The sequence below is a fragment of the Pelodiscus sinensis genome, chromosome 22, assembly GCF_049634645.1.
Source record: "Pelodiscus sinensis isolate JC-2024 chromosome 22, ASM4963464v1, whole genome shotgun sequence".
In the NCBI taxonomy this organism is placed as follows: Eukaryota; Metazoa; Chordata; order Testudines; family Trionychidae; genus Pelodiscus; species Pelodiscus sinensis.
In genome coordinates, this window is record NC_134732.1 from 1,211,609 (window position 1) to 1,236,255 (window position 24,647).

The window sequence follows — 24,647 nt, forward strand, 5'->3', positions numbered from 1 at the left end:
AGACCCTCTCTCCACATGCCCAGACAAGCCATCTCTTCCTGGTTTTCTCAAGGGCTCATGGGAGTTGTAGTCCCTAGGGCTAGATTGCAGCACACAGGATCTTCCCAGAAAGTCATAGGCACCTTTAGTAAGGGGATTACAAACTGTTGCTGTTGCTCTCCAGTGGGGAGAGGGGAGAGAAGACAAGTGCATTATGGGTTGCTGGCAACGTGTACCCCGAACCACCTGCCACACAGTTTTGGTCCCAGTGTGCACTGGGAGCTAACCAGAATGCAAAGACGAATCCCCCACAGTGCATCTCTCTCAAGCTGATGGTAGGCGCCCGACTAGGGACATGCTACTTCGAACTATGCTGAATTCTTGCTCAGCGGGGACACGCCCCATCAACGTTACAAAATCAGGTACTAAAAGTCGACCTGAATAAAGCCAGCCTTCTCGCAGTGTAGACATGGCCTTAGGCTTCTCTCTAGACTGGTCAGCAACCTGGTGAAGCCCAATGGTGCCAGCTTTCCATGGTGGCTCCTTGTTAAAAATCACACTTTGCTCATCTCCCCCAGAGATTCACCACTCGGGCTGTGTGGCCCTGACTCGGAAGCAGCGGGGAGGCAAAGGACTTTTGATGGTTGGTGAACATTGCCCATGCAAGAGAAGATTCAATGTGTATGCAGCTCAGCAGTCGGAATAAATGCAAATGTGAGAACTGGAGCAGCTGTACTTGTGCGAAGGGGCCGTGAGTTTCTCGGGCTAGGATAGGAAGGCTACGCACCACAGCGAGCTCTGGCAGACTCAGGGCTTGAGCTGTGTCTGTGCTGCAGAACAATGGCGTTTGGGCCCAAGACCCAGAGACTCTCAGTCCCCATGGAGTTCTGGGCCCAGGCCCAAGTCAGATGGGTTTGGGCTCGTGCCTAGACTTACGTTGCAATGTGCCCATCTCCTAAGCCTGCTTTGCACCAGTGCAGTGTCTCCCCAGGAGAAGTTTGCACTGGGTAATTCATGGGGCAGAGTCCCCATGTCCAGCCGGGCTCCACGGCAGAGAGGCAGGCTCCAGCTCCCCGGGGAGAATGGAACCTACCAATCTCCAGAATGCCGGGGCTCGCTGATGTCACACAGAGCACAGGCATTGTTCCACTAATGGCTTAAGGACGGGCCCCCTCCGCACACACCAGCACAATCCACGCAGAAATGGAATATGAGCAAAAACGCACCAAGTTTTTGGCCCAGTACTACATGAACGGCAACCAGCACTGGCAGCCACATGTGAGACCGTTGCTCAACAAGCAGCACTCGCAGTACCACTGGTATGCGGGGCAGCACGTGCCGAGAAGGGGGATGTTCTCAGGGCCCGCCCTCGAGGGCAGCCCTTGGGCTCGGGCGTTCTGCCCTTGGGCTGTCTCACGCAGGGGGTTCATTCTCCAGCAGAACCCTGAGATCCAGACACTGCGCTCAGGTGTGAAACGTTCCCGGAGGTGCTGGGTTTGAGCTCGTGGCTAACCTGTCTGATGCCCCGCGGCAGTGCCAAAGCCCCCGCCCTCCAGTTCACAAGAACGGGGCATTGTGCCATTCACAGTCGGGACACAGCTACAGTCGAGTCCTGGGTGACCAAACACCCTCGCTGCCTGACAGCCGTTCAGAGGCTCGGTGGTCTCTAGTCCCAGCCCTGCCATCTCCGTTGTCTGCAATCCCAGCAGGGTCCCTTGTTGGCTGAGCTCCATGATTTGTCTCCGGGCTCCTGTGGGGACGATTACCATGGCCTGAAACCAGCCCTGCCCACCAGTAGTCCCTGTAAGCCAGGCACTTTGGCAGCTGCTCAGGAGAGATTGAAATGCTGCCCAGCTTATTAGCAGAACACCCATAGCTAGGGTTTTGTTTCCACTGGTGGTGCACATCCGCTTTGGTGCACATAAAATTTATTCCGCACATGGATGGAAAAAATTAGTGGGAACATTGCTGCCCACTTCATCACTCCCCAGTGCCACATCCTAGGCCAGGCGATGCAGGCTGGCCATAGGCCCAGCTCTTGACTGTTTCTTGTTCTGTCCCTGTTGATTCCTACTATGGTCTGTTTGAGGTTTCCCCTGAAGTGCGCTCTGTGAACACAGTTGGTAGGATTCTATTGTATCTTAGGTGGTGGGTGGCTGGCTCCAGGTCTGGGCCATCTTACCCTGCTTGCCATCTCTGTGTCACAGGACAGCACCTCCCAGAGGCTCAGTGTGGCCCTGTGCCGTGGGAGGGGCTGATGCTTAACGTGCAACTTGTTTGCAGGGGTCGCCTGAACCGAGAAGGCAGCAGGGTTCTGTTCCCGCAGATCAGCGGGCTGAAGGGCAGCAGTAAGTACAAGAGCCTCCGGCAGCCCCGGCGAGGGGGAATCCTGCCTTGACGGGGCTGCAGCTGGGAACTTCAGCACAAGCTTTCCCAGGCATTTCCCAATGAAAAACTTTACCCTAGAGACAGCAACAGCTCCTTGTTACCGGATAAGCATCCCCCTTCCCACGTGCTGCTCACCGGGTGAGGAGTTAACCCATGGCCTGGCCAGGCTGGAGCAGCACCCAACTGGGCCCACCGTGGTGCCCCACTGAACTTAATGTTTAACAGATTAACTTTCAACACAGGATTTTACAGCCCTCGTTCATTTTTGTTTCAGATTTCTTTGAAAACGGGATTGTTAATATTTTTCAGTTTCATTTTTTAATCAGTTTTTTTCAAACGGGAATTCCATTAAGTGTATTTTTTTCCTTCTTCAATATAAACTCTTGTCATTTGCTATGTTTTAACAAACAAGGGCCATAGTCAATTTGGTTTCCAGTAACATTTTTGTCTGGTTTTCAAACCTCACGGATGGATTGAGCTGTGCCAAAACAGAGCACTACTCCACATTTTCCCATTTTCTCCCTTTTCTGGGAGGTTTATTGAGAAGCAATCTTATTCCAGGTGCACCCTATTTTTCTGGTTTATCTTGGTTCACTCTTTTTCAACATTCACTCAGTTATGTCAGTTATGGGGTCTCTACTTAAGTTTTATTCAGTGCTTTTTTGTGACAGTATGACCTGGAATGGCGTACTGTCACCTATTTTCCTAGCACACAGTACAGGCAGTCCCCGGGTTACGTACAAGATAGGGACTGTAGGTTTGTTCTTAAGTTGAATCTGTATGTAAGTCGGAACTGGCATCCAGATTCAGCCGCTGCTGAAACTGACCACCAGTTCTGACTTACATACAGATTCAACTTAAGAACCCCAAGCGTCCCCAAGTCAGCTGCTGCTGAAACTGATCAGCGGCTGATTCCAGGAAGCTGGGGGCAGAGCAACTCTGCCTCGGGCTTCCTGTAGTCAGCGCTGGTCAGTTTCAGCGGCGGCTGACTTGGGGACGCCTGGGGCAGAGCAGCTGGGGTGCTGCCGGGTTGGTCCAGTAGTGCTCAGAGTGGCGCTGCGGGACCAACCGGCAGCGCCCCAGCTGCTCTGCCCCAGGGTCCACAACAAAAGCCTGGTCTGCTGGGGGGGGGCACAATAGCTGCGCCCCCCCCCCCCCAGCAGACCAGGGACATGGGGAGCAAAGCCGCAGCAGCAGCGGGGTGCCACGCCTCTGAGGCTTTGCTCTGGCAAAGCCTCAGAGGCGCGGGACCCTGCCGCGGCTGCGGCTTTGCTCCCGGTGCTCCCGGTCTGCTGGGGACGGTCCCCAGCAGACCAGGGGCACCGGGAGCAACTTTTCTCGCGCCGGAGGTCGAGGTGGCGGGACCGCTGCCTGCGAGCTCCGGGGCGATAAAGCCCGTTCGTAAGTGCGGATCCGACGTAAGTCAGCGACTGCCTGTAAATGAATGAGATTTCCCCTCGTGCATACCAGCACCTGTCTCCTGATGGAAGCCTGCTTGAACCACGAGGCATTTTTTTTTCCAGCTCCCAGCGCAGCGTTTTGGTTCTTAAAGGCCTTTTTTTTTCTCTTGACAAGTTTGAGCCTGGAGTACCGGCGCCTATTTCTTACCCAAAAAAAGCACTGGATTTTATGAGAACCAGTCCCATTCCAGGCACTTCCCATTTTCCTGGCACAACCAAACCCTGACCTTGCTTTAAGTTATGATTGGAGGAAGCAGCCTACCAAATCTTGTGGTCCTAGCTCTTACCGTTTAGGAGTTCTGGATCAGACAGACTGACACCTAGACAGAAGGACTCTCAACTATACAGTAGAGAAATGGTTACAGCAGAAAAGTGGGACCCTCCCTTTGGCCAAACCGCCCGTCACCCCCGGGGTTCCCAGTTCACTGCTGCAGGGGAGGGAAAAAGGCTGGCAGTGTCATGACCAGCCGGGCTCCTTGTTTCTGAGGCTAGGTCCCAGGAGGAAGCATCATTAGACTCCTAAAGCCCTGTCAGATTAGCCAGCGCCCGTGTGGGGACGGTCCCAATGCACCGGCAGCCCAGCGCTGGCCCGGAGCCGCCCCCCCCCACACAGTCACTAAGCAGCAGACTCCAACATAGGTCAGTTCCTGTTGTTTGAGCCCAGGGCCCACCCAGAGAGGGAGAAAGTCAGGCTGGGGGAGGCCCAGGGCTTTGGCTCTACATCCTGCAGCTCAGATGAGTGGAGGGCCCTGACCCCGGGCAGTGGTGCACAGGGCTAAGGCAGGCTCCTGGAAGTGGCCAGCAGGTCTGGCTCCAGGGCAAAGGGAGCAGGGGACTCGCCGCTACCCAATGGTGCCGTCCCCGCAGCTCCCATTGGCCATGGCTCCCAGCCTATGAGAGCTGCTCTCTCTCCTCTGCCCCACGCAGTCTCCCCCAAGTTTGCTGCTCCCACTCTCCTCCCCACACCACTGGGGCAGGCTCTAGTTCTGGTTCTCCACCAGCCACTGGGTCAGCTTCTCCAAGCCAGCTCCAGGACTGGCCTGTGCCCCCACCCACAGGAGCACTGGGCTCTTGCTGGTGCTGCACCTTGCGCCTCCTGCTGCCGCTGAGTCCAGCTGAGAGGCAGCTGGCAGAGGAAGGGCTCCTGCAGCCAGGGGGTTCTAGCGTGCACAGGGGGCACAGCAGCAGAGCTGTACTCGAGCTGCCCCCCCCCACACACACACACACACGTACCAGGGCCCTGGCTTGGCTGAAACAACCCAGCGGCCCAACTGCTACAGCCTGGGACAGTCCTGAACGAATTGGAGCTGCTGGCGGCTGCACGTCCCCATAGCGCCCAGCCAGCCCCGGAGCGTGGAGCTGGCAGGCCGGCCATGGACCCTGCTGCCCACCCTCTGTGCTCCCCCGGGGAGCTGGGCTCCCACCCTCTGTGCTCCCCCGGGGAGCTGGGCTCCCACCCTCTGTGCTCCCCCAGAGAGCTGGGCTCCCACCCTCTGTGCTCCCCCGGGGAGCTGGGCTCCCACCCTCTGTGCTCTTTTCCTAGGCTACAGGGAGGCAATGGACAGCCGGCCGCCCCTGGTCTCCACAGTGGATAGCCCCGGCCCAGCTGCCTACTCGCCCCCGCCCATGAGCTGCAGGGAGAGCAGTGCTCCAGCCTACACCTTTGGGAGGAAGACCCCCCCGCGAGGTACCAGCGATGACCTGCTCTGTCACTGAGCAGCCGTGTCCCCAGGGGGGCCGTGGAGGTGGTTGCTGGGTCGGCCCGTTGCCACGGGACATGGCTTGGCAGTGGCAGGACTGTGAGGCTCCTTGGTCTCTGCCCACGGGGCCCACTTGCAGCCACCATCCTGCTCACTGAGGCTCCGTGGAGCACGTCAGCCCCACTCCTTCCGCAGCCAGACGGGATGAGCGGCTCCCTTCTTCCCTCGCAGCACACGCCCCACGCTAGGGCGGCCGCCTGCTGAGCGATACCGACTGTCCTGGAGCCGGCGCCAGGACCTCAGTGCGGCGGCTCCGATGAAAGTCCACAGCTGAGAAACCGCCGGTCCATGAACGCCCCCAGCACAACAGCCGCCTCGGCCGCTGGGCTCCAGCAGCGGGAGGGGAGGGTGCTGTCCCAGGGCTTTCTCCTTTACCTCCTTCCCCAAGTGCTCCATGAGCTGGGCCTGGTTGGGAGCATGCCCAGCAGCTAGTACCACAGCATTCTGCTCCAGCCAACCCCAGTCCAAACAGCAGAGGTGCCCTGGGGGAGCAGGGTCCTGGCCAGCCGTGGCTCTTCCTCGTGGATGGTTCTCTCAGCTGGTCGTCCCAGGCCCCTGCTCAGCAGGAGCGCAGGGTCCTGGGCAAAGGCCACTCACACTTGCTGTTTGTTCTCGCTAGAGGGGGGAGGTCGCAGAGCGTGGCAGAAATCCTGGTTCCAGAGCAAAAGCCCCTTTACCAGGAAGGCGGATTTCAACACGGAGAGCAACGTAGGTGATGCCTGTTGGGTTCCCTTGACAAATTCCTCTCCCTGTCCCAGAGCTCAGGCTGGAACAAAGCAGGCGGTGCACCCTTGCGCCACCCTTGGCCAGCCCCACCCCGCTGGGCCAGAACCAGCCTCTGTGTGTCGCACCCCTCTGGGTGCAAAGAGCCTGCAGGTGAGGAAAAGACGCTACTTCAGGGCCTTGAATGCTGTGTCTGCCTGGGGTCGAGGGCTACGTCTAGACTGGCATGATTTTCCGGAAATGCTTTTAACGGAAAAGCACTTTGGCCACGGACACTTTTCCGCACAATCTAGACGCACTTTTGCGCAAAAAAGCCCCGATCGCCATTTTCGCAATTGGGGCTTTTTTGTGCAAAACAAATCTGAGCTGTCTACACTGGCCCTTTTGCGCAAAAGGACTTTTGCCCGAACGGGAGCAGCATAGTATTTCCGCAAGAAGCACTGATTTCTTACAGTAGGAAGTCAGTGCTTTTGCAGAAATTCAAGCGGCCAGTGTAGACAGCTGGCAAATTTTTCCGGAAAAGTGGCTGATTTTATGGAGAAACTGGCCAGTCTAGACACAGCCCTGGAGTGTCCCAAACCCTCTGCCCGCAGCCCAGGGAGGCTCTATACTTTGGTAAGACTAACTCTGTTCTGGTAGTGGCCATCTCCATTCCACTACACGCAGCCCTCAACCCTGGGCCCCCGGCAGGCCAGCAGGCCAGGCTGCCCGAGCTTCAGCATCGGGAGGAAGGGGAAGTTCAGCCTGGTCAGCAAAGGTAAGTGCTCTGATCCAGGCCATAAACAGGGTGAGCCAAGAGAGGCAGAAAACAATGACACCAAATAGTGCGGTGCCCCAATACGCTCCCTCCCCATGGCACCAACATGCCTTGTCACAGCTCCGCTAGTAACACTGACTCCTCCACGAGTTCCCTGTGGCCTCCTCGGAGCTCTCTGCCCAGCTTCCCCAGCACAACTCCCATGGCCCTTCTCAGGGCAGCTGGCGGCCTCCACGTCACTGCGAGGGGGGTCCCTTGTCTGGCTGAACTGACCTCAGTGGCAGTCCCTGCGGCTCGAGGCCTTAAGAACCCTGCTCCCCAGTTAGTGGAGATTCTACTATAACCCTCTAGCCCGCGGGTGGGCCGTCATTTTTGACGGGGGGGAGGGGAGAGCACTCCAAGATTTTGGGAAGTGGTGGAGGGCCATGCTCTTCCATGGTATTAATGGAGATGCAGGGTCTGAGTTGGAGGCTGGGTGCAGGCGGAAGTTTGGGGGAAGGGAATGTTTGCTGCACTTTTCCCTTTCTTCCTCCAGAAGCTCAAGCTGATCCAGCACCGAACAAATATAACACAAGCCCAGCGTACGTCCAGGTGTTTCAGTCCTCACCTTCTTACTCCATACGAAAACGGCCACAGGGGAGTCATCTGGGAAGCACAGGTAGAGTCAGCAAAGCCCTGTGCGATTAAATCATTGCTGTCTGGCGGCACGCACCACGCTTCATGCAAGCTGAGCAGTTAGCGAGAGCCGCTGGCGTCCCTCACTCCCTGCATGACTGCAGGTCTCCCCTGGCGGTACCCTGTTCCATGGGAAGAGGTGGAGCAGAACCATGCCATCTGCGGAAACACACAAGCAGGGGGGTCACTGGACACTCGCAGTGACACAGACACAAGATGAAAGGTGGCAGCGGCCAGCTCGGGGCCACATTCACGAACGGGGAAGTGTTCAGTTCCTTTCTACGTGGGAACAGACCCACAGCCCAACACGCAGCTTGGCTCAGTAGGTCTCCCTGGGGGTTCAAATGGGGTTAGCACCACACGCCTGAGAAACAGCCGCTAAGCCACCCTGGCAGAGTCACCTGCATGCTGGTAGAACAGCTTCCCCTCCCCCACCCACAGTCGCTACAAGCAAGGTGCAGACCGGCCTTGGCTGGCGGTAGGGCCACACTGTCCAGGTGCCGCTCGCTGTGAGTAGCCAGCGTCCGAGGGCGCCGCGCCCCCGCTCTGGGAACACAGGGATCTCCTGCCCGCCAAGGTGGAAGTGGGATGAAAAGAGAAGGTGGAGGGGAGGGGCTGCCCTGCCTTAATCCCGGCTGCGAGCCCCAGACCCAGGAGCTCTCGGCTCAGTTTCTCCCTCGGAGCCGGCGGGAGCCAGCACAGGCTGGGCAGCGGACAGCTGTTCAGAGGAGGAGTAAATCCGGTGCCAGGGACTCTGCCATAGGCCAGCAGGAGAACGGCCATTGGGAGAGTCACTGCCGGGGCCACAGGTTTGTATAATTTTTGGTGGTGCCCCGTTAACCACACCCCCGACCCCCGTTAGCCAGGCCTCTGGAGGTAACACGCTTGGTGCAAGATGGACACGTGACCAGAAGTAAAAGGTGTCATGTGACCCCTCACAGGGCTTTTCCCACCATCCTCCTACCAACTGGGATTAGCTTGGCCCCCACCAAACCCCCCCGCATGCAACTAATCTGTGATTGCATTAACCCCAATGTGTGTGACATTAACTCGGGGGCAGAGAGGCTGGGGGAAGGGTTCCCCCTAAGGCTGTGTCTACACTCACGGCTTCTTGTGCAAGAACCTACAGAGCAGCCACACTGCCCGCCTGCTCTTGTGCAAGGACATTTACAGTCCGGCGTGGTAAGAGAGGGCGTCTTGCGCAAGAGCTACGCTCTTTTCTAACAGGTGTGAGCTCCCTTGCACAAGAGGGCAGTGTGGACGCTCGGCAGGGATTTCTTGTGCAAGAAACCCCTATGGCTAAAATGGCCGTCGGAGCTTTCTTGGGCAAGAGAGCGTCCACACCGCCATGGATGCTCTTGCGCAAAAGCACAGCTCACACATGACAGAGCGGACTTGTTCACAAGAAGCCGCCAGTGTAGAAATAGCCTAAGAGTTTCCTCCCATGAGCAGAATGAATTTTGTGTTGTGCACCAGTACTGAGTTCATGTGGCTTGTTTGGATGTGCCACTATGGCACCCAAGTTAATATTTTATAAACCTTTACCTTTTCTCTCTGCTGCCATGTGTCCCTCCCTTGCTCCATCAGCTCCCCTGGTGCCTGCTGCCCTCCCAAGTCCTCACCCTCCTCTGCTGTCCTGACTCCTGCCCTTCTCACTGCCCTCAGCCCTCCTGCGACCTGCCCCCTGTGCCCACTCCTCCAGTAGCCCCACTCTGATCATGTGAGCTACCCCTCCTCAGCCTCTCGCCTAAAAAAACCTTCCTCTACACACCTGCCTTCCCTCTCTCCTCTGGTGCTGGTCCCTCCCCTGCAGGTGTCTGCCCTTCTGCTTCACCCCCAGAATCCTCTGGCATGTGCACCTTCCCTTAGCCCTGCACCCTCCTGGTGCCTCCCACCCTTTCCCCCTACCCTTACCTTCCGCCTTCCACTTTGCGGGGACAGTCTGCGCTCGGGCCCCAGAAGTCCCCGGACTCCAAAGACAGAGCTAGGCCACATGGCTCAATGCCACGCTGAGCAGTTTTAAAGTCCTGGGCTACGACATTACATCAAGATGGGAAGTGACTGTCTAGGAAGGAGCATGGCGGAAAGGGATCTAGGGGTCATAGTGGACCACAAGTTGAATATGAGTCAACAGTGTGATGCTGTTGCAAAAAAAGCAAATATGATTCTAGGTTGTATCAACAGGTGTGTTGTAAGCAAAACTCGTGAAGTCATTCTGCCGCTCTACTCTGCACTAGTTAGGCCTCAGCTGGAGTACTGTGTCCAGTTCTGGGCGCCACATTTCAAGAAAGATGTGGGGAAATTGGAAAGGGTACAGAGAAGAGCGACAAGAATGATTAAAGGTCTAGAGAACATGACCTATGAAGCCAGGCTTCATGGACTGGGCTTGTTTAGTTTGGAAAAAAGAAGATTAAGGGGGGACATGATAGCGGTTTTCAAATATCTAAAAGGGTGTCACAAGGAGGAAGGAGAAAATTTGTTCCTCTTGGTTTCTGAGGACAGGACAAGGAGTAATGGGCTTAAAGTGCAGCAGGGGAGGTTTAGATTGGACATTAGGAAAAAATTCCTAACTGTCAGGGTGGTCAAATATTGGAATAAATTGCCAAGGGAGGTGGTGGAATCTCCCTCTCTGGAGATATTTAAGAACAGGTTAGATAGACATCTGTCAGGGATGGTGTAGACGGAGCTTGGTCCTGCCTTGAGGGCGGGGGGCTGGACTCGATGACCTCTCGAGGTCCCTTCCAGTCCTATTATTCTATGATCATGCCCGGGTGTCTCCCAGCTCACCAATAAATGCTGCGCATGGCAGCAGCAGCTGGCAGCATGCGCTGGCAAAGGGGAGCCAGACTGAAAGCTGCGCATGGCAGGGCCGGGCTGGGGGGAGAACGGACGCACAGGGGGGCCAGGGGAGAGACCTAACTCCAAATATTGGTGAAGCAGGGCCCTGGGCTGAATATTGCTGAGCATGGGCAGCACAAGCCCATGGAACTTGCTGCCCGTGGTCACTGCTGCACGGCAGGGTGCCCACAACGTCCTCGAGTTTTAATGCTGTTCCCCGTAGCTGGCGCTCGCTCCCTGCTATTCCCCAGCCTGGCTCAGCGCTGCACTTTTAGGTGGCTCACTTATTCTTGGGCTTCGGCTCCTGAGCCAGGCTAGCTTCCCAGCAGAAACATCCAAATGCCAACTTGGGGCTGTCCCTCTCACCAGCCCAGCCCAGCCCCATCAAGAAGGGCCGTAGCAGCCATAGGAGGTGGCCCTTTGCTTCTATAGCTGTAGGCAAAACACTAAGTTTACCTGCTGCATTTTCCATGCTGGTAACGAATTCATGGACAGTGCACGAAAGTGGTTTTCCTATCTAGTACTTAAAAGCCGCCCGGGGGTGGGGGGGGCACTCTAACATCCACCTGCAACACTGAGCAGACCTAAGGGGGAGGCTCTTAGTCCCCAGAGCAGAGCAGACAGAACTTACTGGCAGCTGGGTTCTTTGCAGGGCCAGGCCCCGCAGCGTATGATGTTGAGAAGGGGCATTCAGCTCGGCTGCCCAGCTCCCCCAGCATCATCATCCAGGGCACCAGGAGACCCAAGAGACATGAAACTGGGCCCTTCACAACTCTCTGAACAAGGGCTACAACCCCCAAGTACCTGCTCAGCTTCATCTACGTGGCAGCTGCCTCTGTAGCACCTTCATCTCAAGAGGCTCTAACTTACAGCCAAAGCTTTACCCAGTCAGCCCCCAGCTGGTGATTCTAATGTGAAATAACCTGTTTACTCTGACAGGACAAGCCCAGTGCACCTAGGAAGAGAACGGGCAACATCTGCTCCTAGAACTGGAGGGTGCGACCATTCACTGTATACATTTAGTCACAATAAACCCCTCCGATTGAATTGGACAAGGTGCTTATTCCATACTAAGCTGGCTGGGTCCAACCTCCAGCCGCCCAGGCTGAGTCCTGAGCGCTCACTTTACACCTGTTACTAAACTCGATTTGTCCAAGTACTTTGAAGTTGGCTGGGCATCCAGTAGTGACTTTCAACTCAAGGGCAGAGGCCTGCAATCTCAGAATGGGGCTGTATCCCATTTCATCACTAGCACAGGTGAAGAGGTTCATCACTTAACCACACCGGCACGTGAGCTAGCTGCCAAGCAATCGGCCTACAATAAGTTTTGAAGGGAGCCATATTGTGGAAGGTGGTCAAGGCCAGCGCTTCATTCTATTAACAAAGGAGCAGGGTCTGGGTGCAGAAGGGAGCTGGGGTAAGGGTACAGGGCTGTGGCACAGGAGGGGGCAGGGGTTTGAGAGCTAGGACAGGAGGTTCCCTGGAGCAGACGATTGGGGTGCAGGAGGGAGGGGCTGGGGTGCCAGTGGCTGTCACTATTGAACTTACCTGAGTTACTCCCAGCCACCAGCCCAGCACGTCTGAGGCAGGCTCCCTGACCAGACTGCAGAGGGCAGGCACAAATAACCAGGAGCTGGAGAGATGTGGTTCTCTGGGTGCTGCCTGGTTATTTTTCAAACAGGCAGCTCCCATTGGCCAGGAACCAGCCCATGGGATTGTGCTGGGGGCAGAGGCATTTCTTGAAGCCTCTCCCCTCTGGGCTGTCATGAAAAAGGGCCCAGCTGCTGCATTTCTGGTGGGGAGAGGCAAGCAAGGAGCCTGCCTAAGGTGGGGGGCCAGATCCAGCCCAAGAACTGTATGTAGCCCAGCCCTCTTAAGCCATTCTCCATGGCCTACACGTAGCATCACTAACACTGGTACCTTGTGTTCCACACCGCGAGGGACCGTTTCTCTTAGAATTGGAGGCCATTTCTGTAGCATCTCCCCCACTCCACAATGCAGGGACTGACTGTCAAGGCCAACTCGTTTTAATGCAGCTAGTAGAGTTTAGTTCAGTGTGTGGAGAAAAAAATCTGGTCATCTTGATATAAATGCACATGGCAGAGTAGATCTGGAATCAATCATGTTTAAATTCCACCATTTTGCACTTTCAGGAAACAATCTGAACCCTCTATGTAAGCCGCAGACCGTTCTCAGACAACTACACGTTTTATTCAGGTTTTACAATTGTTACAAAAAACTCAAACCAGCTTTTTACTGAGTCTTCTTTGCTTCTTTCTTAGCTCTGTTGGAAAAAACCTCCCATTAATAAAGAAATACTTATTCATAATCAAGGCTAGTCAATTTCATCTGAAGTTTAACTTACAGCCGGACACTCTATTGTGCCATTGTTGATGTCATCAATGACATCATGAGGATGTCTGCCATCAATACTGCAGCCAACAGACTGAGCAGTTCCTAGAATCTCCTTTATGGTTCCTATAACAGAAAAATTGCATCTTAAGCCCCTCCCAACACAGCAGTGACAGACCAAGCCAAGGGGGTCAAAGATTTTTCCACCAGAGTAAGTGGCTCTACTCGCTACTTCAGCCAGCGTGTCAATTCAGCACACCTCCTCCCTGGTGGAAGTCTGTTACATACAGAGGTGTTTGAGGAATGGCTGCAAGGAGGCTCCTCTCCTGGGGCCCAGTGGCCCCCACAACTTTCAAATGAAAGAGGCCCCTTTGGAAGCTTTAGGCAAGTCTGGGGACTCAGGGATCTGTTGATTGCACATCTACCGCTACACACCTTAACCTCCATCCCAGAGGAACACGAGGCCCATCAGCAGGAGTCACAGCTGAGGGCATGACGAGCATGTCCTGGAAGCTAGGCCTCCTGTGCCAATGCAAAGCATGCACACACCCAGGAGAACCTAGAGAGGCCACTCATGTTTCAGGCAGTAACATGGGACCTTCCAGAAGGACAGTCACAGATTCAGTACCCCCAGGTCAAACTTCCCAGTGAGACAAGCCTGTTAAAGGGCTCTGACCAACTTCTAAGGCGAAGGTATCTTGAGAACAGACATCGAAGCTACTCAAGAGGAATTATAGCCGGGGGTAGAGGCAGGCAGCTACGTGAGCTGCCCACACCTGCAGGTACCATCAGCCATGGTTCCTCTGTCCCAGCCAATGGGAGCTGCAGGGATGGTGCCTGCCAGAGGGCAGCATTTGGAGCCCTCCCCTACCCTCAGGGCTGCAGGGGGGGCGAGCCATTCCTGGGAGCAGCATGGACCCACAGCTGGCAGACTGGTAATCCTGGGTCCTGACAGGTCAGGTGTGGCCTGGCCAGTTTGCCCACCCTGGTTTATACTGTACTTTAGGAAGCTAATGCCCAGGTATCAGTCAGCAGAGGCCCAGCTAGTGCCCTTAGGAACAGGCTGCATTGAGACAGGGTCAGGAGCATGGGGAAAAGTCCTGTTCTGCCTCTGCCAGGTTGCCTGACTGCTCATGAATCCACCACTTCTCACCAGGAAATCTACGTACAGCAGAGGCTGAAGTTTTTGGCAGAGCCCAAAGCTGCACTGCAGGCCAGCTCCTGGGTAGACAGGCACATGGGGGGTTGCGCGGCCTGTCTGAATTCAGGCTTACCAGAGAGCTCGCGGGCCAAGGACCTGTGCCTCATCTGGCGTGCAATGTTCACGATCTCATCGAAGCTGACACTGCCGCTGTGTTTAACTGAACAAAAGCAAACACCAGTGAGGTCTCAAGAGGAGCATTGACCCAGTCCCTTCAACAGCTCAGCCCTGGGAGCGGAGAAAGCAGCACTCCTTCCTTGGTTTATTCTCTGTCCCCAGACTTCGGCACAGAGTTACCCACAGAGAGAATAACCCTGTTTCCTGAGCTGGTGTTTTCTATCAGCGCACCACTGGATTGTACCAGCCATTTCATACTTGACAGGTACAGTGGCAGGTGGCTGTTTTACTGAATTTTAGACCAGACAAACGCTAGCTGATCCAGTGGTTCTCAAACTGGGGGTCATGACCCCGTCTGGAGACCATAAGCCCCACTATAAATGCTGGAGGTGAAGCGTTAATATAAAAAGGTCTTTAATTTATAAAGGGAGTCACCCTCAGGCTTGCTGTGCGCAAGGGGTCACTGTCACACGCCTGAGAAGCACCCAGCTGTGTCAGTACAAGGAACCCGACAATTTCGGTTTCCTGCATCCCAGGAGTAATTTTCTCTTGAGATAGATTTAGAAACGTGAAGGGCTTCCCGACACTAACAAATGCCCTACAAGGCTGGCAAACACTCCCTTTTTCAGGAGTACCCTAAACGCAGGTAGGTTAAGTGGCAGCCAATCAGACCCGGGCTAGGCTCACTACTTAGCAAGTCACCAAGTGAAGTTAAGAGGGACGCTTACTGTTCTTCTGCTTCTTCCTGTCCCGAGGAGGCTCCTTGAGGGCTTTGATGATCAGGGCAGAGGCAGAAGGGACAACCTCAATCTGAAGGAGGGGAAAGAGGTTCTCTTTAGGAGATACTGAGGCCAGAAAGCAAACCCAGAATCCTTGAGAGAAGAACCAGTCAGTCGCCCCACAGAGCCTACGAAACACATTGTGCACCTCATGCAAACAGTCACAATTAACGAACGTACTGGAAAATACCTGAGCCCTCATTCCTGTGTGTATGGGACATGTCTGTTCTTTATGGAAAGATGTACAGCTCCATCCCAGCTCTCCATGGGAGTACCTCGGTCATTGCCATACAAGACAGGCATGGTGGCACATGGCTACAGCCACACTGCAGAGCAGCTGAAGGATTACTGAGACAGTGTTCCCCGGCTTGCCACGTGCCCCCTGGCATTCTCAGGCAAAGAACCCCGGACATCGGTTCCCAGTAGACACCTTGGCAGTACAGCGTCTGTCACTCCCACAGAATGATAAGCCCATTTATTCCTCTCCATTCTATTAACCTTGACTAGTGCTCTGATGCCTGGTCTTGACTCCAGGCACTCCACTCATCACACAGCACCTCCAGCCTGGACCGCCCCAAGTCACACTGCACTGCAATGCACTTGCCTCTGGATGGCAAGCTAGAGCCAGTTCCTGCCTTGGCTCTACCCCAGCATGCCGGAGCCTACAGATATTAGGAGGGACTTCGTTTTTAAGGTCTCGTCCAGAAGACCCCCACACAGAGAACTGCATGGAACTCATTTTATCTACCTCGGAAGGATGAAGGGCTGAGTCGACCCTGCCGGGATTGACACTTGTGGTTCCAGCAAATCCAGGTACTCCAAACCTGGTGCTTCCACCACCAAGCCATCCCTTCTGGCATTGAGTACCTGAGCTTGCCTGTTCTGGATCGTGAGTTTCACGGTAATCCTCAGCCCCTTCCAGTCACCTGTTGCCTTGGCGATGTCATCACCAACCTTTTTGGGAGACTGAAAACAAGAACAAGCATTTAATTGATTTTTCCGTCGTCAGAGTGACTTTCCTAACATGCTTTTCTTTGATTTAGGATGCACATTTCATGATCTATACCCAGGGTCAGTGGTGTGAGCAGGTACTCATTTACCTGCAATCTCATGGAGAGATGCTCCCAGCAGAGCAAGCCACAAGCCCAGAAGCAGAAGCAGCAGGGACTGCTGGACACACATGAGCCCGTCATACAAATAATATGCTAAATTCAGTGTCTTGCAAGTTGGCTCTCTGCCCAGTCAGAGGTGATGGTAAACTCACAGCTATGATAACCCCCCACCATTGTACAAGAGGCAAACCTTGGAGCGATTTCCATCCACTGACAATAGCCAAACACTAACCACTAAGGCTGCACAGAGCCGCCAGCTAAGAGGGAAGTGGGCTCCGTGGATTCCTGTAGTTAAAAAGGTATCTAGCTTAGGATACCTCAACGCATGGCTCATCTGCAGGCATGCAGCTGGGCGAGGTGGGCGCCAGCTCACTGTGGGAGAAAAATCACCCTCGACAAGGGATGTTAAATCATGTAACATGGTAACCACCAAACATCTTAGCGGCTGCACGTGTGCTGCAGGCGAGCAGCAGAAAAGCCTGGCTTATACCCAGAGCAGGCAGCGACGCCTCCCAGGTACCAGGGCCACAAGCCCATCCCTGCCCTGCCCCAGCAGGGCCACCTCCCGGGATGTGCTGTTCAACCCACACTCACTGGTTAAATGGCCAGTGGCTGAAGCTGGGCATGAGCCTGAACCCCCATTATTGCCCTTGAGCAGCTTTCAGCAGCAGGCAGGAAGCACGTGCCAGCCCCAGAGCTAGACCCAGTCACCCCTTTCCCCGCGGCACTTACCAAGCCCAAAGGGCCGATTTTAGGGGCCAGAGCGGAAGTGGCCCCGACCTCCCCACCGGTGCATCGCAGGAACACTGCGGGAGAGACAGCATCAGGGGCCGCACGGCAGGATCCGAACCCGCAGCAGAGTGGCCCCTCCCAGGGGGCGCCAAGGCAGGGAGCACGAGCCCCCCCCCCGCCCCCCACGACCCCTCCCCGACCCCTCCCCGGCCCCCTTCGCCCGCCCACCCCCCCCCCACGACCCCTCCCCGGCCCCCTTCGCCCGCCCACCCCCCCCCCCACGACCCCTCCCCGGCCCCCTACGCCTCCCGCGCCCCTCTTCCCACCTCCCCCAACGCACCGACTTTGATCTCGTTGGGATCGAACTTGGGCGGCATGGCGGCGCGGGCCCGAGCCGGATGGAGACGGATGCGACGAACCTCCGGCCCAGGGCAGCGCGCAGAAGAGACCAGCCCCCCTCCGACCGCGCCACTTATACTCCGAGATCTCGCGAGACATAGGAAAGCCGCACCCCGGCCGCCATGTTAGCTGTGGGCAGAGACTCCTGTCACCATATTCGGTGTGGGCAAGGGCCCGAGCGAGGGGGGGGGGGGGACTCCGGCCGCCATGTTAGGTGTGGGCAAGAGCCCGAGAGGGAGGGGGGGGGGACTCCGGCCGCCATGTTAGGTGTGGGCAAGGGCCGAGCGGGAGGGGGACTCCGGCCGCCATGTTAGGTGTGGGCAAGGGCCGAGTGGGAGGGGGGGGGGGACTCCGGCCGCCATGTTAGGTGTGGGCAAGGGCCGAGCGGGAGGGGGACTCCGGCCGCCATGTTAGGTGTGGGCAAGGGCCCGAGGGGGAGGGGGACTCCGGCCGCCATGTTAGGTGTGGGCAAGGGCCGAGCAGGAGGGGGACTCCGGCCGCCATGTTAGGTGTGGGCAAGGGCCGAGCGGGAGGGGGACTCCGGCCGCCATGTTAGGTGTGGGCAAGGCCGCCAGGAGGCGCCGCCAAGCGGGGAGCTGGGTCTCTCCCTTCCCTCAGTGCCGTTCCTGCCTCCGAGTCCGAACCCCGCGCGCACGGGGGGTGACACGATCGCAGCCCCCTGGCGGTCGCTGTCGGAGCTCGGGCCCATCCCCCCGGCGAGTGGGACGCTCTGGCCGCGCGTCTCTGTGGCGGCGTAGTCACGTGACAGCGCCGCCGGGGGGGGGGACCCGGAAGTTGCTCTGGTGACAGCGGGGAGCGGTGAGCGGGGGCGCGCGCGGGGGCTCTCAGGGGAGGGGGGCGCCCCCCCCCCCCGTGTCCGGCCCGGGTCTTCTCGGGCTCCGCAGGCCCGGCCGGCAGGCTGCCCCTCCCCCCCGAACGCCCCCCCCCGGCCCCGGGAGGCGCTGCCAGCCGCGGGGGAGCAGCCGTGGCCCCGGCGCGCGGGGAGTGTCCTGGCCAGGCCCCCCCCCGGCCCGGGCCCGTCGCTCCCTGTCCCGGCTCGCCCCGAACGTGCCGGCAGCGCCCAGCGCGGCCCCGGGGCCCTCGTGTGAAACGGGCCGGTAGCGCTCCGGGCTCGCGACAGTCGGTGAACGGGACAGTCGAGTCCCCAGGGGTGGGGCGGCAGCCAGAGCCCCCCCGCCAGGGAGCCCCCCCGCCGAGGAGCCCCCCCCGCCAGGGAGCCCCCCCGCCAAAGAGCCCCCCGCCAGGGAGCCCCCCCCGTCAAGAAGCCCCCCCGCCAGGGAGCCCCCCGCCACTCCACGCTGCTGCCTCGATCACAGGCAGCAGCTCCGGTGCCAGGCTGGGGCTGGTCCAAGAGGGACTGGCCCCTCGCTGCCTGGCTGCCTGTCGCCCCATGCTGCTGTCTCTGATACAGAGGCAGCAGAGTGGCAGCAGCACCTGTCTGGGGTAGGGCTGAACTCCTGGACCGTGCCTGCCTGCCTGGCTCCTAATATAAATGCAGAACCGCGGCGGGGGTGGGTCCCAGTCCTGGCATGAGCTAGAACTAAGCTGGACTGCTGGCCAGCCTGCTAAAAAATGTACTGATGGCAGGTGGCGGGGTGGGGGAATGCATGGAGTCCATAGCATTAACCTATACGCTTTTGCTTATCAGTTAATCGACGACACTTTTACATCCCTAATTCTGCTCTTTGTTCCCTGTCTTTAACCAGTTATTGAATACACTCCCCCAACCGATTCTGTTCATACAGGTGTCTGATCATTCTGTTCCTTACTTTAGTTTCAACCGGTTTGCTGGTACTGAATTGCAGGGATTGCCCCTGAACCTTTTTTTAAAAAATTGGTGTCACATTAGCTATCGTCCAGTTCAGGATGTAAAATCCTGTTTAATCAGATGATGTCTGATGTGGGGGGGGGGGGGGGGGGGGCTGCTTCAGCCTGGCTGGAATGTCCCCCACCTGCGAAGCAGCGCTGCTGCTCTGGCCGGGCTGGGGCCCCATGTGGGCCGGGTTTGCTCCATCCTGGCTGGAGCGCTCTCATCCGTGGCATGCTACTCCATCCAGGCTGGGCCTGCCGTAGGTGGGGGCTATCCTGGTTGGGCTGGAGCATCCCTTACCCACAGTGCAGTGTGCCCTGTCGGGCAGGGCTCTGCTGCAGTCCAGGCAGGCCACAGGTTAACTGGGGACATCACCCAGCAAGGGAGATGTTTACCAGTAAACCATTAACATCCCTGCCTCCAGTCATCTGGTACAAAAGTTGATTTAAATGGTAGGTTACCACAGTTAGTGGTCCTCGTTTGATCTCAGTTCCACCCGCCAGATGAACTGGCTTCCAGATTTCCCACCCTCTGTTTTCTTCACTGACTCTTGGTTCCATTTTCCTCTCCATCCCCTGGCACCTCCAGCCAGGCTCCTTGTGCACCCAGTTCCAGCCGCCCCTCCCAGTCCCAGTGCCTGCCTCCCTGCCCAACCAGTCCTAGCCTCCCCTCCTTGCCTGACTCAATTGAGCTCCTTGCTCAGCCAGTTCTAGGCTCACCCTAACTTCCTGTCACAATCTATTCCCCACCCAGTCTCAGTCTCCCTGACTCCTTCACCCAGTTGACTCCTTTCCCACCACTGGGGCCCAGCTTTTGTCCCTTCTGTGTTTGGATCAGGCATCTTCCTCCTTCACACGGCCTGGGTGCCAGCCGGAGGAGCAAGGGGGTCTTTAGGAACACAGGAGACACAGGCTCCTGGCTCTCAATTCCAGTGCTACGTTCCACCCTCATCTGGAGCAGGAGCTGCAGATAAAGTCCGGCTTTTCCCCTCTAGCCCTGAATTGGTCAGTTGCTTTGTGAGGAGGCTTTAAGGGCAATCTGTTCACAGTGACAGGTGAAAGTTGTGAGACGTTGGAGCGTGCTCAGCCCTGTGTGAATTGGGATTTTTCTCAAAGGCTTGTAACTCAGCCATGTTTGGGTGGATTTTCACGCAGAAACCAAAAAGCCTTTGGGTCAGCAATGTGCTATCTCCTGGCTGAAAATCACCAGCTTCAAAGCTTGGGAGCACTAGAGTATGTTAAAAGAGCACCAATTAAAAAACAAAACACTCCACAAAGACTTATCTTCCATTAAGACGGCCAGATTTGGATTGGCACTATATTCCTAATTCTCTCGTTCTGCTTCTGGTGCTGTCTGCTCCTTGTTTCGTTGTGATTGCTGGACTGCTCCATTTTGAGGTTATTCCAAGGAAATGAAAGCTGCCACATTGTTCATAAATGTCGTGTCATTACTGTGTTTTTCATATTATATATCTTAATGTCTGGTGCTGTGATGCTCCCTCAGTGTCTGCCGTGTTCACACAGCACAGTGTCAGTCACACCCAGTTCCACGCTCAGCTCTTCTGAGAGAAAACTATTCAGTTACGCGTTGCAACCCTGTATTCCACAGCTCTTTGGGGGGTGGGTACCTGATCGCCCAACAGTGGTGACCCTCAGTGCTTGTTAGTTCATGCAGGCTTCATTTCTGAAGATAGGGTGTGCGAACCAAACGCTCATCTTACTGCTGCGGTTACTGCATGTTGTTTGCAGGGTTACTGGTTAATTCAGGCATGGCCAGATGTGTCCCACAGAATCCATAAGAAAGGCACCCTAGTGTTTAATATGGCAAGACTGTCTGCAAAAAACCACAGGAGTCAGCATCAGTGCTCCAGCTTGAGCTGAGAGGCTTGTGTTCAGGGCCCTGCAGGTTGGACATTAGGAAAAACTTCCTACTTGTCAGGGTGGCTAAACACGAGAATAAATTGCCCAGGGAGGTTGTGGAATCTCCATCCCTGGAGACGTTTAAGAGCAGGTTGGACAGACACCTGCCAGGGATGATTAGATGGTGCTTGGTCCTGCCCTATGGGCAGGGGACTGGACTTGATGATCTCTCGAGGTCCCTTCCAGTTCTAGTGTTCTAGGATTCTATGAATTTGTCATCTATGCTGCCCATTCCACTGCTTATGATTAAAATGATGCAGTCAGCTCTACTTTCATGGGCAAAGTTTAGGCGCCTCTGCATTAATGTAGGTCAGCATGTCTGCATTATCTGCTCTTAAACCATTGGAAACATAAATGATTAGATCTTGAAAAGTCTGCCAACTGAAAAGGGGTTTTAAACTGCTAGATGTTCGAAGTGAAAATATTAGTTGTTTACAATTGGAGAAGTATCCTGCTAAAAAGCTTATGTCAGAAAGGTAGTGCGCTAGCACAAGGCAAAGGTGGAGCTTAAACGCGAAAACTGGATGCAAAATAAGTACCCAGCTGGGCACTGTGATCCTTGTGCCTGTATGGAGCCCCATGAACTTCAGGGGATCGTCTGGCAGAATCGGGGCCTAAACCAGGACAAACCCAGAGATAATTTTTTCTTCTTTTTACTTAGAGTGCGATTCCTTAACCCAGGCCCCCTGTCAACACCTGTTATATACACTTCCTAACTCTTCTGCCTTTGATCGCTTTCCGCCTCTGAGACGGGTCTGGAGCTAAAAGCAAAAGATGCCGCTATTCTTCCGTAAAAGGAAACCTAGCGATGAGGCCCGGAAGCGCCTTGAATACCAAATGTGCCTGGTAAGCTTTGAAGTGATGCTTTTTCCTTTCCTGTATCCCTCCTTCTGAATGCTAAATTGAACTCCCAGCCACAGAGCCTGTGGTGGAATTTAGTTTCTTGGTTGCATGACCAGGCTGCAGGTATAGTTGGCATCTCATACTGGCTCTTGATTGAGGTGGCCATAGCAAAGAGCTGGTTACATTGCTAAAGAGACGTTGGCAGGGTAGTTTAGCCAACATGCAGCAAGAGGCCATTTGTCTCTAAGCATTCTGGAGCTTCAGCACAAATCTCTCTCTCTCTCCCTCCCTCTCCAGGCAAAAGAAGCTGGTGCTGATGACATTCTAGATATATCTAAATGTGAACTCTCCGAGGTATGTTCTCTCTGTGAGCCTCGGCGTGAGGGGACCTGTCCAGCTGCCTCATTTTCTTCCCAGTACTGAACTCCAGAGTTGTCATAATTCAGAGTCCAGAGACAGAGATGAACGTCTTAATTTATCCATGTTATCCCTAGTCCGTGCCGAATCGTTCCCTCTTGGCTCAGTCTGGCTCCTCTCTTGAAGTGTGAGGCTTCTGCCCCTTTTTGGGAAGCCTTTTCTGTGGCCTAAGACAGTAGTTCTGCACCTTTCCCATACGAGGAGAATTAGCAAGACAGGAAGGGCAGGGTGGTCAAGATTCCCTGACACTTTATTGTGACCCCGAGTGAACAATCCGTGGCCGAATGTGTCTCATTGTCAGGAAATGTATTTGTGAAATGCTAAAGGTTGCAGTTCTCAGCCTCATGCCCTTAGTGCTAAACCCAGGAATCTCGCCACCTGTACATGGTTCCAGTACAGGTAGACCAGAGAGTACAAGTCCAGCTGCAGAGCAAGGCCGTGCTCCTAACTGTGTCTCCGAATCTAGGCTGCCACGCAGACTTGGAGCCGCCCAGATTTTGAAAAGCGAGGGCAGTAGTAGTGAGTGAGGAGTTGCAGTGCCCTTTAGAGAGACAGCGTCACATTTCAGCCCCTGTCGGTTTGTGAGACTCAAACCCAAGACAGGCCCAAGCATCAGCAGCTCCAGCCCCCAGCATTACCCTGCACAAATGTGCCACAGGGCTGTGGAACTGGCTAGACATGTGCACTGATCCCAGGTTTCTGACTGTCCCCTGCGTATAGCTGCCAGCATACGTAAAGGCCTCTCCTCTCCCCTTTCCCATTCGGCCAGGGTGTGTGCCCGGGGTTAAAGACACGCCAGGATCTCCATTTGTATAATGACCCATGTGCATGGGCTTCTGGGGGACCTGCGCACTGACTGCTAAGCCAGCCCAGGCTTGGACAGCTGCCCGCACCTAGCAGCCCGTTCTCTGTGACCTGGCGTACGGCCCAGATCCCCGGGTTGAGGGCCACAGCAGTGCAGGAAGTGCTGGGACGTGGGAGCTGCTGTTGCCTAATGACGGGGACCAGTGATCTTGGTGTCATTTGCATTTCAATGAAAGCTGATTGTTCGGTCCGGCGGGCGCATACTTTCCAAGGGCATGGCCAGTGTTGGGACATCGCTGTGCTTGTGCATCGTCGTGACCCATTTGTGCTTCGTTTCAGATTCCTTATGGGGCTTTTGCAACATGTAAAGTTTTGCAGAAAAAGGTAAGAGAAGTGTAAGTACTAGCGGTGTTCTTACGGTGTGAGCGCCTGTCCCGAGTACTTGGGCGCTTACATGATGTTTCAGAGGAAGGTGGAATCTCGGTCCTAGGGCACTGCTGGGCCAGTTTGCACTCGGCATTCTGTTAGCTCCCCTGCTGGCACTACACGTGGTGTCACTCTGCTCTGGTTCCCACTCAGACCCCGTGCCAGCCTCGCTTTGCTTTGCCCGTTCTCTCACGGTGCTCTCCAGCTCCACCTGAGCGAGTGCCCTGGAGCGTCCGGCCCCTTTCCCTGGGCACTCACCGAAACTCCAGGTTCGCAGTCTCCAGAGGGAGACGTACACGCCCGCCTGTTCAATTCAGCGTGGCTCAGTATTACAGCACTGAGCTAGCTGGCCGATAAAACCAAGAGGCGTTTATTAACAGAGGCCGAAGTGACACCGCAGAAAGATAACGGAACAGAATTGGTTCAGAATAAAGGTCTGGCTCACTTCTAAGTGACTAAACGTAACGTTTGCAGGCTACGGTCCTGTGGCAAAAGCAGTTTTGTACCTTCAAAATCTGTCTGAGGGCTTGCTGGATTTCAGTCAAAACCGGGATCCCCCGTGGTCACGAATCACTCCTCTCTGTCAGACCTGGAAAACAAAACGTCTTTTTGCTTCTCCTTGTATTTCCCCAGAACTCATAGTTTTGACCCCAGAGGCAAGACAGCCCCCTGTAGTTTTAGTCTTGGGTGTTTTCCCAGGCTGATTTCACACTGCCGCATCCCCAGCCTGCCTTTTCCTGGTGACTTCCAAGCAAACAGAGCTCCCATCATGGTGACTTTTGTATTGCTTGAACCTTCCTGCTGAGGTCTCTGATGTAAATCGCCATTCCTGCGTCTAGGGCATTGTAGCTCTACATACAGCTTCTTCCTGTCACCCGTCCATACAGCGCGCAGCACTTACAGTGACCAATAGGTCGCACTCCCTTTGGGGGACATGGTGGGACTCAGACCAGCCCCCATGGGGGCAGGTAGGAAATGCCACCCAGCCCCTTCCGGCCCCAGCTCTCTGTGTTGCATGTAGCCCTAGCCCCTGCCTCAGCTCCTCTCCTGGCTTTGCGCTAGACCCAGCCTTGGCTGCTGGCCATGGCTCCATTCCTGGCACAGGGACGAGGCTGCTGGCTGGGAGTGGAGCCAC

General features: G+C 55.7%; 3 protein-coding genes and 1 non-coding gene across 5 annotated transcripts in view; 2 read left to right on the forward strand and 2 right to left on the reverse strand.

The window, feature by feature from the left end:
* Window positions 1-901: 901 nt before the first annotated feature.
* Window positions 902-11,627, forward strand: STPG3 (sperm-tail PG-rich repeat containing 3). Of its 2 annotated transcripts, none has more exons than XM_025181813.2 (7): window positions 902-1,298; window positions 2,263-2,327; window positions 5,371-5,514; window positions 6,207-6,295; window positions 6,950-7,067; window positions 7,603-7,725; window positions 11,233-11,368. In XM_025181813.2, the coding sequence occupies exons 1-7, from the start codon at window positions 1,183-1,185 to the stop codon at window positions 11,358-11,360; spliced, it is 783 nt and encodes a 260-aa protein (XP_025037598.2). In that variant the 5' UTR covers window positions 902-1,182; the 3' UTR covers window positions 11,361-11,368. The 2 variants fall into 2 exon arrangements, with proteins under 2 accessions (XP_025037598.2, XP_075762129.1); XM_075906014.1 differs by lacking the exon at window positions 11,233-11,368 and adding an exon at window positions 11,520-11,627 and having other exon boundaries at window positions 905-1,298.
* Window positions 11,628-12,769: 1,142 nt separating this feature from the next.
* Window positions 12,770-17,367, reverse strand: RPL12 (ribosomal protein L12). Its single transcript, XM_075906015.1, has 7 exons — window positions 17,214-17,367; window positions 16,874-16,947; window positions 15,897-15,995; window positions 14,979-15,060; window positions 14,207-14,293; window positions 12,946-13,058; window positions 12,770-12,864 (listed from the first exon to the last, which is right to left on the reverse strand). The coding sequence occupies exons 1-7, from the start codon at window positions 17,248-17,250 to the stop codon at window positions 12,859-12,861; spliced, it is 498 nt and encodes a 165-aa protein (XP_075762130.1). The 5' UTR covers window positions 17,251-17,367; the 3' UTR covers window positions 12,770-12,858.
* Window positions 14,401-14,528, reverse strand: LOC112544841 (small nucleolar RNA SNORA65). Its single transcript, XR_003088166.1, has one exon. It is a non-coding gene; the product is annotated as a small nucleolar RNA SNORA65 (small nucleolar RNA).
* Window positions 17,368-17,712: 345 nt separating the features above from the next.
* LRSAM1 (leucine rich repeat and sterile alpha motif containing 1) overlaps window positions 17,713-24,647 on the forward strand; it is a 34,067-nt gene continuing 27,132 nt past the window's right edge. The window contains exons 1-4 of the mRNA XM_075906009.1: window positions 17,713-18,091; window positions 21,684-21,868; window positions 22,163-22,219; window positions 23,426-23,470. Coding sequence (XP_075762124.1) covers window positions 21,797-21,868; window positions 22,163-22,219; window positions 23,426-23,470 — 174 coding nt within the window. The 5' untranslated portion in view covers window positions 17,713-18,091; window positions 21,684-21,796. The remainder of the gene's footprint in view (window positions 18,092-21,683; window positions 21,869-22,162; window positions 22,220-23,425; window positions 23,471-24,647) is intronic.

What these genes read in the sequence shown, in the direction of transcription:
- RPL12 (XM_075906015.1), bottom strand. Translation starts at nt 17,250, where the DNA reads ATGCCGCCCAAGTTCGATCCCAACGAGATCAAAGTCG. An exon ending in AAATCGGCCCTTTGGGCTTG is followed by an intron (nt 15,996 to 16,873) that starts GTAAGTGCCGCG and finishes TCTTGTTTTCAG; the next exon opens with TCTCCCAAAAAGGTTGGTGA. An exon ending in TCCAGAACAGGCAAGCTCAG is followed by an intron (nt 15,061 to 15,896) that starts GTACTCAATGCC and finishes CCCCTCCTTCAG; the next exon opens with ATTGAGGTTGTCCCTTCTGC.
- STPG3 (XM_025181813.2), top strand. Translation starts at nt 1,183, where the DNA reads ATGGAATATGAGCAAAAACGCACCAAGTTTTTGGCCCAGTACTACATG. An exon ending in ATTTCAACACGGAGAGCAAC is followed by an intron (nt 6,296 to 6,949) that starts GTAGGTGATGCC and finishes CTGTTCTGGTAG; the next exon opens with TGGCCATCTCCATTCCACTA. An exon ending in GAGTCATCTGGGAAGCACAG is followed by an intron (nt 7,726 to 11,232) that starts GTAGAGTCAGCA and finishes GGTTCTTTGCAG; the next exon opens with GGCCAGGCCCCGCAGCGTAT.